We start from the raw sequence: 13364 nt of genomic DNA on the forward strand, positions 1-13364 counted from the left end.
CTGCAAGAGTTGGTGCCTAGCCCTGGACCATCATTTCCCCTTCTTCTTTCCTGCTCACAAGTTGTCTGCCTGCACATGCATTAATAAGCTTGTTCCGAAAAGCAACAGGAATTCTGGCTGCTAATAAAATGGTAGTCACAAACATTTCCATGGGGAGGTGGCCAAGGAGAAGATTATCTACTACAAGGACATGTTCTACATGTCCTTGGAAACAAATCACCTTTAAACTATTGCTTGATGAAAATTGGAGATGTCACATCTTTGCACAGAAGAGAGTGCAAAGTAAATTACCCCCTTGCTAAAGGAAGAGAGACCTGGCAGATCCCAGTGGCATCAGCATAAGCAGGTCTGTAGCCAGAAAGGCTCCCCTTTTCCAAGACATGAGGTTGAACAGGGAAACATTGATACCAGCCAACAAAAAATGTAAAGAGGCATGGGCTGGCTCTGTAATGTCTGCATGGTGCTGCAGTGGGAAGTCTGAAGAACTTCTCTTTACACTGGTCAGAAGGGAAAAGAATGAGCTAGGAAAGATGTTCTCAAAATGCACCAGGAGTTAAAAGATTTCAGAAAGACTTGAGGATGAGTCTCTTCAAACCAAGGTAGGAACAGATGGGCTCTGTAGACACTGGAAAATATTGTTTGGATTAAGAATTAGTAGCAGGCTTTTTTTTCCATGTCACCAACAACAAAAATATTTTTCTGTTTCAGACAGTACTGACAAAACTCCTTTCACAGAAAGAAAAATGCTGAAAAATTTCTGGGATACCAGTTGTATTTCATAACATCTGCAATTTAACTAATCTGTAGCAGAGACCTTTGTCTTGTCCTTTGTTCTGTTTAACAAATTGCTAATGTGAAGTTAGAGAGGATTTTTCCTCTCTTGGTGTATTGGCAGGGGATTTCTGATTTTCTGGGACTCACTGAAGATATTTTTCATATATCCAAGACCTTTTTCATATACCCAGAATGGCTTGAATTGCTGTAACATGTAGGATTTGGGACGAGATGATTAATGTAGTAGTCTATATGGCATAGCATTGATGAAACTTTCTCCATTTTCCTAAAACTCCCAGGTGTTTAATGCTTACCTTTGACTTAAAGCACTGGCTGATCTTCTGTTTCATGTACCAGACCCATCAGAGCAACAGTAAAGGGGAGGAAGGGATTACCGGGAGGTGTTGTGGGAAGAAAAAACACATTGCATAGATTTAGCAAAGGCTCCTCTGTCATCTCAGAAAAACCTGGCCTTGCTGCTTTCAGAAACTTTAGAAGTATTGAGCTGTGTTCGTTTTGCCATTTGTGTCTGAAAGCTTTTAAAATAAAGTGCTTGTACAAGGCTAGCAGTCAAATCTTAAAAGCTGGCTGTTCCCTCTACTGTAAATCTTCTTTTGTTCTTCTTCCATTCGATTATAGCGAGTACGTAATACCCAGAGGAAGACTCAAAGTCCAAACTGAGAGAACTTAGGGTAGTTTTAGAAATGAATCTGAGGTGCTATTTAAGCATATCCATTACTTCTTTCATTCAACTCTTCTACAGTTTAGAACACAAATTTAAGTGTTCCCAAAAGCTTCCCTAAGACTTTTAAACTTCTGTCTTGCCAGGGGATAAAGAAAACCTGAAAAATACCATTTAAAGCTATGAGTACTGAGTACTATTCTCCCTTCATAAACTTCAGATTAAGTTTTTCTTGGGAGCAGCCCTTCAAACGGAGAAATGCCAAACACTGGTGAGGGAAGCTGTGCTTTGTGCAGAGCAAAACCCAGCTCTCCAGAAGCCAGCTGATCTTTTCCCCTTGGTCTCCTGTCATCTGCTTCTTCACAAAGCCATCACTGAGGTCGGGAAAGACCTCTGAGTCAACCATCAACCTAACATTGCCAGATCCACCACCGGAACACGTCCCTAGGCACCACACCTGCGCGGATTTTGAACACTTGAGAGGACTGTGAATGTCTGTGGTAACTTTGTCTTTCTGGCTCCTTGTCTGATCTCACCTCTGACCCCCCGAACGTGGCTTGCTCCTTCCCAGATGTCCCCAAGGAGCAGCGGCTGCAGGCGGTGCAGGCGGCCATCATGCTCATGGCCGACGAGAACAGGGAGGTTCTGCAGACCCTGCTCTGCTTCCTCAGCGACGTCACCTCCGTGGAGGAAAACCAGATGACTCCCATGAACATCGCTGTTTGTCTGGCCCCTTCCCTCTTCCATCTCAATATAGTGAAGAAAGAAAGCTCACCAAGGTATGTTTCTTGTCAGCATTATAAATAGTCACATCCTGAATACGGAATGATGCTACCAGTGGTATGCAGGACAATATTTTCCAAACCATCTGCTTTCCAGCACACATTAAACAGGGCATGGCTTGAGTAAGAGGGGAAAACCCCTGCTGCAGAGCCAGAAGCACACTTGTTTTCACAAGCCCAGCAGGCATTTCTGGTTTTCTGTTGTGAATATGCGGTGCCTGCTTTCCATGTGGAATTTTCAATGGGACACTAGTGAGTTTTATAGGAGTAATGTTGACTTCTGTAAAGGAAAATGGGTTGATTTTACTCTGGTTGAAGTCAAAGATTAACCATGTTTTAAAGGATTTTGATATGTAGATTTTCAATGTGTGTTTTTTTTTCACTTTCATTTTACTGTCTACATTCTGCCATTCGGGAAACAGGGTTTAATTCAGGCCACATTAAAATTGTAATGTGGTGAGTGTAGACTAAACAGGGCATAGCCCAGCTAAACATTAGTGGTCCCTCTTGACTTTTTTCCCTCCCATCTGGTTCAGAATACACTGAGATTCTTGGTCAAGTACATGTATAACCCGCGTCTGAGCAAGGGCTTTAAGCAGTAGCAATGTAAACCACTTTACATCATGTCTGTTAAAAATGTACAACACATCATGCAGGATATACATAACCTTTCCTGCTTTTACCTTTGGCTGAACAATATTTTAGGTAAACATTTTTCCTTTAAAAAAGGCCTGGGAGTTTGAACAGTCATGGTGATAAACAGAAACTAAAAAAGGTAGGGGGGTTTCCTCTCTGATGCTGGGAGTATCCTGCTGCTTTTTGCTTTCATTTTAAAAATATTCAGCTCTTTACCTGAGATACTGAATTCAATTACAGAGTAATACAGAAAAAATATGCAACAGGGAAGCCAGATCAGAAGGACCTCAGTGAAAACCTGGCAGCTACTCAGGGACTTGCTCACATGATAATGGAATGCAACAAACTTTTTGAGGTGAGTGAGAGACTCAAACAGCATTATTCATGGCCACATAATGCAGCACCCTTTGAAGTATTTATGTTTATGCTTATATTTTCTGCCTTGTGTTAGCTCAAAGATTGGTGCCTCACTTATTTGTAAACTTACTTCATCCAAAGTTTATTTATCTCATTTCTTTATGGCGGTTCCTTTTAAGTATTCAAAAGATGCAGGGTAATTATTCTGTGACAGTTTTCAACCCAAACCACTCGATTAGGAAATTTTAGTCTAATTCAAATCAAAATCTGTTAGTGTAAAATTTTATTACAGTGCTTTTAAGGCCTCAATTAAAACTTATTAATCTTAAAAATAATTGCTTATACACTTTATTTCTGTGTGTCGTGCAATAAAGTAAAAATCACGTAGAGAGCTGCAGTCATTCCTGCAGCTGGCAGAGAGCAAATGCTCATATCTTCTTTCCCCAGCAGCACAAGGCAATATTTCTCAGGGCTAAAAGAGTAACAGTGGTGTATTGACATCCATTTGATCAGTCTAACATGGTTCTGCATGAGTAGTGTTGTACTGAGCCATGGGCTGTTTCATTAGACTACTTTGATGTTTCATCTTGCATAAAGACAGAAATTGCTGTGCATTTTACAGATCATAGGTTCGTGCAATTGGATGCTGAATGGTCCATCAGCCTAGAAACACATTGTCTTAAGGAAAAGTTCTCAGCAGGAGATTTTTTTTTCCCTGTTTTCCCTCCCTTCTGTGGCACAGGTCCCACACGAGATGATCACCCAATCCCGAAACTCCTATGTTGATGCAGAAGTGCATTCTCCTACCCTGGACGAGCTTGGGAAACAAGTGGATGAGGAAGGAGGGAACTATCAGACGTACCTGGAAACTCTCATGCAGAATCTCCAGAAAGAAGCAAAAGAGAAATTCAAAGGATGGGTCACATGTTCCAGTGTAGAGAACACAGAACTCGCCTACAAAAAGGTAATTTGAGGAGACATGAAAGAAGTAGTAAAGAAATCAAAGCAAAATGCATCTCAGCTATGGGGCACCCTGGCATGTTGCATGGCAAAACTCACACCCTTCTTTCTGGCAAGGCACTCTTTTTTTATTTAGTATTTTTTTAAAAGATTACTAAAAGCAGTTAGAAATGTAATGTAATAGTGATTCAAGTATGAGATTCCAGAAAAAGGCACACAGAGCAAGCTGGGGTCTCCAAAATAGGTCAAGATACAGCAAACAACACAACCAGAGAGTGAGCTGAGATGTTAAACAACAGAGAACATTACCTGGGCAATACCATCTTTGACTGGGGGACGTGAAAAGTTTCTGACCAGTTCTTGATGTTTGCTAGCAGTTTGGAGAACACAACTAGAATACAGGTGATTAAAAAACTTCTTCAGGCTCTCCTATGTTTTTTTTAAGCAGGCCAGTTCTATCCCTGATCCTTTTGTCCTTTTCTTCACATGGATTTTTGATACTGCAGCTTTTATTAAAATTTTTGAATTTGTTCTAGGCTCCATCACTTCTTCAGGGAAAGACAGGCCACTGCAGTGAGGCAGAGGGTGCTGCAGGGTCCCTGCAGAGAGTGGAGTTCAGGGCTGCTGGAAATGCAACAGCAAAGCCTAGGTCTCCAAACCAGCAGCAGCTAGCAAGAGGAGGGGATGGATTAGGGGTGGGTGACACTAATTAGGCAGGAGAAGGAACGTGAGATCTGGGAGGAATGTGAGATCTGGATGGTGAAGGGGCAGGAGGCAGCATTACCCCAGGATGGGAAAGTGCAACCCCTCTGTCAGGGCAAAGAAATTGCAGTTACTGTGGTTTGTAGCCAGCTTCTGTGAGTGACCTCTCCAGGGAGCTACTGTGGGAGGTTGGGGACAGACCAGCAGGGCCAGGTGGGAGCAGGATGTGGGAGAAGGGTGAGAGGGAATAGAAGCCTGTACAGACGGTGGACAAGGACCTGTGAGACTACAGAGGGGATTGGGAGTCTGGGGCTCCAGGGCAGGGGAAGTGGGGAACTGAAAGCTTTGGGGAGAAAGAATTACAACAACATGAAATAATTTAAGGTGGGAGGTGTGGAAGGTGGGTTTCTGGGGAAATAATCCTGGATGTTGTTTGGGAGGTTCTGGAGGCTTCTGAAGTTCTCACATTTGTATATGGGAACGGTAGGGTAGGGGAGGGTTAGAAAAGCAGGATCCAGTGATTACAGTTAACTTGTTTGCTACCTGAAACAGGACCCCTAGAACCATATAGAAAAGCTGTATGTGTGCAATCTAGGATATTCACCTTGAGCATAGCCCAGCACTTTTACTCCCCTTACTGTAAACTGTGGAGGTATTTCAAGAAACAGGATCTGTGAGCAAGGAGGAGTTAGCAATCAGTCTGTGCTCTTTGAAAGGTGTTTCCCAATAACTCCCTTGCAGCTATTTTGAGGAGCAAACATATGTGCTCCTGACATATAACTGAATCAATGTATGTTCTACTCCCCGCCCAGAATTAAGCAGGAGAGTTAATGGACCCTCAGTCCCAGGTAGTGTAAAAGATTGCCTAAGGTAGTTGCTTTATTTCAGCCCAGGGTTTCAGTCTCTCATCTCTGTTTACTTCTGCAGACACATATTTGTCATTACACTTAGGATGTCTGGACTTGGAAAAGTGTCTGTCACACCAGAAGTAATGCTGAACCTCACTGGCACTATGGGAGCTAGTCCAGATATATTGTGTTGTGAGAACAGAAAAATGAATCATTTCAGATTTCCATCCAGGACCAGTAGAGCAGCTGCAATAGCAATAATAGTAATGATTAGCAGGGAAATGTGAATGCTCTTAACCTGAAGTCAGACACACACATTGAGATTTTGTCCTCAGTTATCATCTGCTGAACATAGGCATGCAAGTTATCGGGGTTTGTGTTCTTGGTCACTCCAGGTTGGAGATGGGAACCCACTAAGGCTTTGGAAAGCCTCAGTTGAAGTTGAAGCTCCCCCATCAGTTGTCCTGAACCGAGTGCTGAGAGAACGCCACCTCTGGGACGAGGACTTCTTGCAGTGGAAGGTGGTGGAGAGCCTGGACAAGCAGACAGAAGTTTACCAGTATGTGTTGAACAGCATGGCTCCGCACCCCGTCCGAGACTTTGTCGTTCTCAGGTAAGCTCAGGGCAGTTCTCTGGTACCTTTGCCTCCTGCAGTGCCTAAAGGAAGATCTGGACTTATCTCAGCATTCACATCTGTGTAATTGCTCTCCAGGAACACTACTTCTGGGCAGCAGTGTTGATTTCTCAAACTGAATTAGTCGTACACCTAGAGCATGCTGACCTTTTCTCTGATGTAATTTGAGTAGCACATACTCCTGAGGCCATAAATATCATTTCTTCCTCAGAACAGATGTCTGATAATAGCTGCTCTTCTCTCTTAGCTTTGTTTGTTGTCAAAACAGTGCAAATAGAACCCAATTGTTTTTTACACTGCTTTTGCTGTTCTCAGGGGAATGTTTGATGTTTAAGAGCCAAATGTTTAGAAGAGAAGAAAGTGGTGCTTTTAAGCTAAGGCTGTTATACAGTGTCTATATAAAGTTATTATCTTAAATTTTCAGTTGATACCTTTGTAAATGAAGAAATGCTGATCCATAAAAATCCTAGTGTGGAAATTAACTGGAAGAGGCAATAGATTTGTATTCTCTCTTCCAAGGGATGAGTTCTCTCGAATAAATGTATAGCTGTGTATCAATATTCCACATTCAGTCCCAGTTCTGCCATTGTCTATCTGCCTGCACAGAACAGTCAAAAAAAGCCCCTGTTATGCACCTTCTGCCTTTGAAATCCTGGCCTTTGCTTGCTTGGAGCTATTGTGGAGCTGCTGACATATTTCACTTACAGGGTCAGTCCTACAGTTATTTATTTCAAGATGATTTTGAGCATTCCCATTTTTGGTCCCTGCTTTCTTTGATTGAAATGATGTGCCAGAGTTTTGACAAAGCAGTTTTGACAAAGGAAGTAGTCCAGGGAGTCAGAATTGTATTAAAGGGAATGAAGATTGAAGGAAAAAGATGACCCAAATAAAATATAATTATGAAAGTACATCCCTTTTATGAACCTTAGTAGTCTCTTAAAGGATGACAACATGCAGATATTGTTGGTATAAGGGAAGAATTATTGGAACTCTTAGGGGAAGATTTAAAAAATGCTTTCTGTAACCAATGCTCCCATTAGTCGGTTTCCTTTGCCTTCCCACGGTATACTGGGCTAAATTAACTATTTTATAATCAAATATATGTTATATATTTTATATAATTATGTATCTATCATTGTTTTATAAATAATCTTTTTATATAACGTCATTAGCTTGAACCAGTGATAAATTTGGCCCTCTGCATGGCACCGAGAAGATCGTCTGTGAGCGGCGGGGAGGTTTTGATGACCGTAATTTGGTCCTCTCATTTGCCACTTAGTTCACTATTAGGTTTCGTGGTGGTTTATGTTCTTTAAGGACCTGCTGTGCAGTCACATCAGTTAAAGGAAAATCCTGCTATCGAGTTCTCATTCTTTTCACTAACCCAGGCAGAATGACCCCCAAGGACTGAAATACATATCATAAAAATGAATCCTGGTGGGTTCTTAAGGGCTGAAAACAGCCATCAGGCAGATCTGTCAGATTCTGTTGTTTATCTCTTTTGATTGATATCATTAAGTCTAGAGCAAGGTTAGCCAGCAATACCGCAGTCAATTCGATACCTTATGATTGGTGGGAAGTGAACAGTGAAATTATAATACACCTCTGGGGACCTGAATAAATATATTTTAACAGATGGCAATTTTCTCCTTCTCAGTCAAACTTTGGGCTGTGAAAGGATCAACTTAGTTGTTCCCTTTTTTTTTCAATGTGACAGTCATAACAAGGGGATTAGGCTCCCTAGAGAAGACTCTGGTGGTAAGAGGAGAGGGGAAATGTTTCATATGCCTGGGATACGACACAGCTCTCAGCTGCCCTGCACAGGCATCACTTTCATTAAAGAATCCACAAGTGCTTAATGTTCATTAAGTATGACAGCATTTTGGTGAGTTAGGTGCCATGCCTGATTTTACTACTGTAAGGCATTTAAAGAACTACTGGAACTGGCCTAAATCCATATGACTGGGAACAGGAGACATAAGTTTTCTGAAACCTCTGGGATAGAGAACTTTCCACTTCCCAAATGGCCCAGGTAGTGCTGGGTAGTTACCAAAATGATGTGGGAACATCTAAAAACTGTGTGAGCGCTTGCAGGAGGTGGTTCAGCATTTCTCTTACTGGGTCTCAGCTGTGATTTCCTTCTCCCAAGTGTTTTATCTGCCAAGATAGCTCAGCAATTTTATTAATGCCCAGGCACAGTAAAACCTTCTGGTCAGTATCTTCCTGCAATGTCTTGAATAACAGCTCCATTTCATGTAAGAAAAATTCATAATGTTAAAATTATCTGCTGAAGTCCAAACTTGAACAGTCCTTGAAAGCAGCTTACCTGCTAAAATATGATACTTCCCAAGGAAGCATAATCCCTGGCTCAGACAATCCATAGCAAGATGATGCATGCTGCATAGCACAGTGGGAATTTCTCATTTCTTCCCACAGCATAGGAAAGAGCACAGACCTATCCTCTGAGATTCAGTGCAGATGAGAAAGATGTATACGGGTATATAAAGAATGCTTACAGAACAGCAAAAAAATGTTAAGTATTAAAGTCTAGGTATCTTGAACTTGGTGGAAAAATTCTCCGTGAAAGAGAGGCCAGAAACTTGGGAGAGAAAATGAATGAAAGGACATTTATTTTTTTTTTTTCATTTAGAAACCCTTGAAACATATTCTGGGTACCAGTGAGAATTTCTGCTGTTCTAAACTGCACTTCTTGTTCTGTAAGCTTGCTTGGGTGCAATGCCCAGTTTCAGCTTTTGCCAGATGGCTTACCCTCGGTCTTTCTCCTTTCCAAACTTTTTGTCTTACTGCAAAAGGCTCTAGAATGCTAATGGTTACAAAACACACCTGTGGAGGAGCAAAACTTCTCCACCTGGAGCCACACAGATGGGTTGCCATTCCACACCACACTCAGACTACCAGCTGGGGAGCACGAAACTCCACCAGGGACTCCTAGGACAGTGCACTGGCGTTGTAGGCAACAAGGACAGGCAGACAAGCAAACTGTAACTTTAATTCTGGTTCTTACTCACGTGCCCAAAAGTTTCATTGCTGATGTGATTCTGTTTTGCATGCGTTCCTGCAGGACATGGAGGACGGATTTGCCCAAGGGGATGTGCATGCTGGTTGCCATCTCCGTGGAGCACGAAGAGGCTCCTCTCATGGGAGCTGTGCGAGCCATCGTAATGGACTCCCAGTACCTGATAGAGCCCTGCGGCTCAGGAAAAGCCAGGCTGACCCACATCTGCAGGATTGACCTAAAGTAAGTGTCCCACCTGCACCACGTAATGCCCACTCAGCAGGACTAAACCCTCAAGCTCAGGGAGGGGAGATGTTCGAACAGAGGGCATGGTTAGGGTAGCTTTGCTGCTTTGGAGTTTTCCTGCAGTGTTTTCTCTCCGCTCAGTGCCTACCAATGTTAGGACGTGAGCTCAGAAATAGAATCTGCTTATTTGATTACTGCAAGGGAGCACTTCAGAGTACACTTAAAAAGACAAGTATTTGAATCTCCACCACCACCGTGGGCAGTGCGGAGCAGGAAGCATGGCAAGCACGTTTCTGTGGGGCATGTTTCTTGAGTACTTGAGTTTCTCAATAATTCTCTTTTCATTTCTTTAGAGGACATTCCCCAGAGTGGTACAACAAAGGTTTTGGACATCTGTGTGCAGCAGAAGTTGCCAGGATCAGAAACTCATTTCAACCTCTGATTGCTGAGGGACCAGAAACAAAAATCTGAGGAAGTGTTCCTGGGAGCACGTGAGCGTAAATCAGGGTCTGGCAGGGAACAGGAATACTGAAAGCAAAGGTCTTATTTAAACTGCAGAAATCTGACCAGCCCTGGGTCTATACAAAGCTGAAAAAGGAATTTTATAGGAAAGTTCTTTTATTCTGGAGAATTCACCTTCCCCCCTCCCCCCATCCACTCTGTATTAATTTTGATTATTGAACTAAACATTTCTTCAGAGAGCTTTTATTACTTTAAAAACAGATTATTGCCATTGCTTGTATGTTACATAACTCTGGTATTTAAAGGCTTCTAAGAAGCATATTTTAATTGTAAATAAATAATGTACAGTATGTATATATTTATCTATATTCTATCTATATATATGTATATGTATAAATTAATTATTTTGTATATAACTCAGTGCAAATCACTTGCATCAGTTGGACCTTAAGTGGATCTGTCACTTGTTTCTTAGTGTGTCACTCCTACATAAGCTGTGTGTGCTGTTATCACAGGGCTACCAGGCATAATTCGTGTGATAACAAACACCTGTTCTCAAATATGTTTTGTGTTTGTGTGTGCTATGAGAAGGTACCTAGAAATAGGTGTAGGAAGAATTACAGGAACTAAGGAAGAAGGAGGTTACAGTGCATTTAAAAATAATGAGGAAGGACTCAGTCTCACCAAATAAAATACATGGAGATGCATCTGAGACAGACGCTGTGGAGGCCATTTATGTTCAGCTGCAGAACTGTGACTTTAGTAGAAAGTGTTGAACACTTACCTGTTGCCTTAATGACTGGTGTCTGTCAGTAGAGAACCTCACTGTGTGCAGTGCTCCAGGTAACTGCTCATCCTCAGACAACCCGAGGTAATGCTGTGTGTCCTGAGATGGTTGAACCCAGACTGGTAACTTATTAAGCTGTAAATTAATTCTTTTTTGTAAGCATTTTGTCTAGGTTCTGAGTGTTTCTGTGTTCTTTCCTTCCCCCGTAGAGATGGCTAATCCAAAGCAGGTTTTCCACATCCAGTGGACACAAAGACGTGCAGATGAACACCATGCCTTTTAATACTCTTACTATACAAATAACTATGCTTTTTTAAAATTTTAAACACATCCTGGAGATTTAAAAGACTAAATAAATGCTATTCTTGGAAAGATTGCTTTTATAGTAACAGCAAGTATTTTCATCTTATATTGCACTGATCTGCATGATCCCACCTCTCTAGGCATTGGTGGGAGCAGGATTAGGACTATGAGGAGTAGGAGCCATTTAAGCCTATTATATAATTTCATTTTCAGGGACCTATTATTTTGCTAATGGAAGAATGCTTTAAAAGTAATAATAATAATTTGTCGACATTGCCTTTGAGGCAGGGTTCTATTTTGTTTTTAACTAACCTACAACCAAAATGTTATTACATCTATGACTCAGTAAGAATGTACAGGCCTGTTAATACTGTTCATTAATCGCATTTGTTCACTTAGACTTTATTTATTGCTGCATAAACCAGCGGAGTCACTCACAGCCAGGGTTTCAGCTCAGTCCTACCAACAAAATCCAGAAAGATTAGTATGAGGTCGATTAGGCAGGATGCATTTCCTATGTAAAGCTACAGCTTTGTGCCCTGACTCAGTGAATGAGGAAGTCTCTCCAAGGCCAAAGCTCTGAACATTCCCCAGGTGTGGGACTGTGTTTGCTGACAGCTGCTAGAGCATGACCCCACGTGCCATCCTGCACACACGTGGGGGCTGTGCTGGCAGGGGACAGCCCTGTGAGCTGAGGAAGCAGACCTGTGGGAGTTCAGGGTGGACAGGGTAACCCAAGGTGACCCACAGTGCATTTCCTTGTGAAGGAGCAGGATTCAAAAAAGTCACTGTCCTCTTCCCCATGAGCTGTGTCACTCATGTTTTTTTGTGCAAGACCCAGGATCAGGGATGTTGGCTGCCTGGGAGCTCCTGCCTCGAGTTCATGGCCAACAATAGTTGCAGTGTGCAGCTGTCACGAGCTTTAAGTCTGCAGACAGGGGAGCACTCACAGGGCCCTTACATGGCCGTAGTGGGGTCTGGCAGTCACAGGCTGGCTGCAGGGCACCACCACTGCCCAGGCTCAGCCTTCCCAGGAGCAAACAGTGCCTCCCTAGCTGGGAATGCCATTCCAGGAAGCACCACCTCCTCCCAGATGCCTGTGGCCATGGCAGCAGATTTCATGCCGGCTGTTTTCCAAAACATGAGCAATTAGAGTACTTCTGCTACATTAGTTTACATAAATAAATATAACAGTGCCACAGCATTAACAGGCACAGAATTTCTAGCCCTGGGAATGGCAGTGTCTGGCAATAAATAATGTCTTAAGGAAAAGAAGGGAAAACCTGGGCAGTTTTATCCTGTCTCACAAGTCATTGCTCAGCTAGAAGAGGCCCTGTGCCACCTGCCACCCTTAGCAAAGTAGGGTTGTTGTCCTGCCCTTGCAGAAGCTCTGTCATGAGCTTCTGGCATCTCCAAGCCATTTATTGTTGAAATAAGATTTCTTCAAAATGCACATTATGCCATGTCTACCATTCAGTTACCACAGTATTTTGTATTGTTACATTGATACATTATGATAATTGCATTTTTAAATGTTATACTCATATCAATACCTCATATTTTTACCTCATCTGTTGGTATCAGTCATTAGTTGTAAATAAGTAATTTCAGAGTTGAATAAATTTGCATACACTAAAGAATTGTGTTTCTTTGTGCTCTTTTTTCATCCATTGGCTCAAGAAATGCTGCATTTAAGCCCTTGATTTCTTTATTGCAGCGTGCTATACACTAAACTGTTCTGGTGTGGTACTTCAGTAAGGACTGCAGGCTCAAAATTATATTGTTGTCCATTACACTTAGCCTGTAGTATCCTTATGTATACACGACCTTCACGGCAAAGATTGTTTTCCAAATTCAGCCATGTTTCTGCATCTAAATTCTTGTCAATAATTTAGGTCTAGGTTCACAGAGTGACTGAAGCTGGGAGGGTGAGTGATGGGTTCACATGGACATTAGCCTTCTCAAATCCATCAAGCCATTGCAAAAGAGTAAAAGGTGCAGTGGCATGATAGTGATTGGTTTTTGTCTTACACATTCTGCAGATGGATTAAATGTTCCTTTGGATGGGTGTTGTGGTATAACCCCAGCTGGCAACTAAGTGCCACTCTCTATCCCACCACCTGGAGGGATAGGGAAAAGAATCAGAAAAAGGTAAAACCTATGAGTTGAGATAAG

At 42.2% G+C, this 13364-nt stretch overlaps 1 protein-coding gene across 9 annotated transcripts in view; it reads left to right on the forward strand.

Moving 5' to 3' along the window:
* The window catches only part of STARD13 (StAR related lipid transfer domain containing 13), a 284897-nt gene extending 272071 nt beyond the window's left edge, over window positions 1-12826 (forward strand). For all 9 annotated transcript variants that reach the window (XM_086881597.1, XM_023918534.2, XM_086881599.1 and 6 more), the window contains 6 exons: window positions 2028-2235; window positions 3115-3229; window positions 3974-4195; window positions 6137-6354; window positions 9458-9634; window positions 9991-12826. In XM_086881597.1, the coding sequence (XP_086737723.1) occupies window positions 2028-2235; window positions 3115-3229; window positions 3974-4195; window positions 6137-6354; window positions 9458-9634; window positions 9991-10108 (1058 nt within the window). In that variant the 3' untranslated portion in view covers window positions 10109-12826. The remainder of the gene's footprint in view (window positions 1-2027; window positions 2236-3114; window positions 3230-3973; window positions 4196-6136; window positions 6355-9457; window positions 9635-9990) is intronic.
* Window positions 12827-13364: the final 538 nt, after the last annotated feature.

The sequence above is a fragment of the Cyanistes caeruleus genome, chromosome 3 (assembly GCF_971803275.1).
Source record: "Cyanistes caeruleus chromosome 3, bCyaCae1.hap1.1, whole genome shotgun sequence".
NCBI classification, from domain to species: domain Eukaryota; kingdom Metazoa; phylum Chordata; class Aves; order Passeriformes; family Paridae; genus Cyanistes; species Cyanistes caeruleus.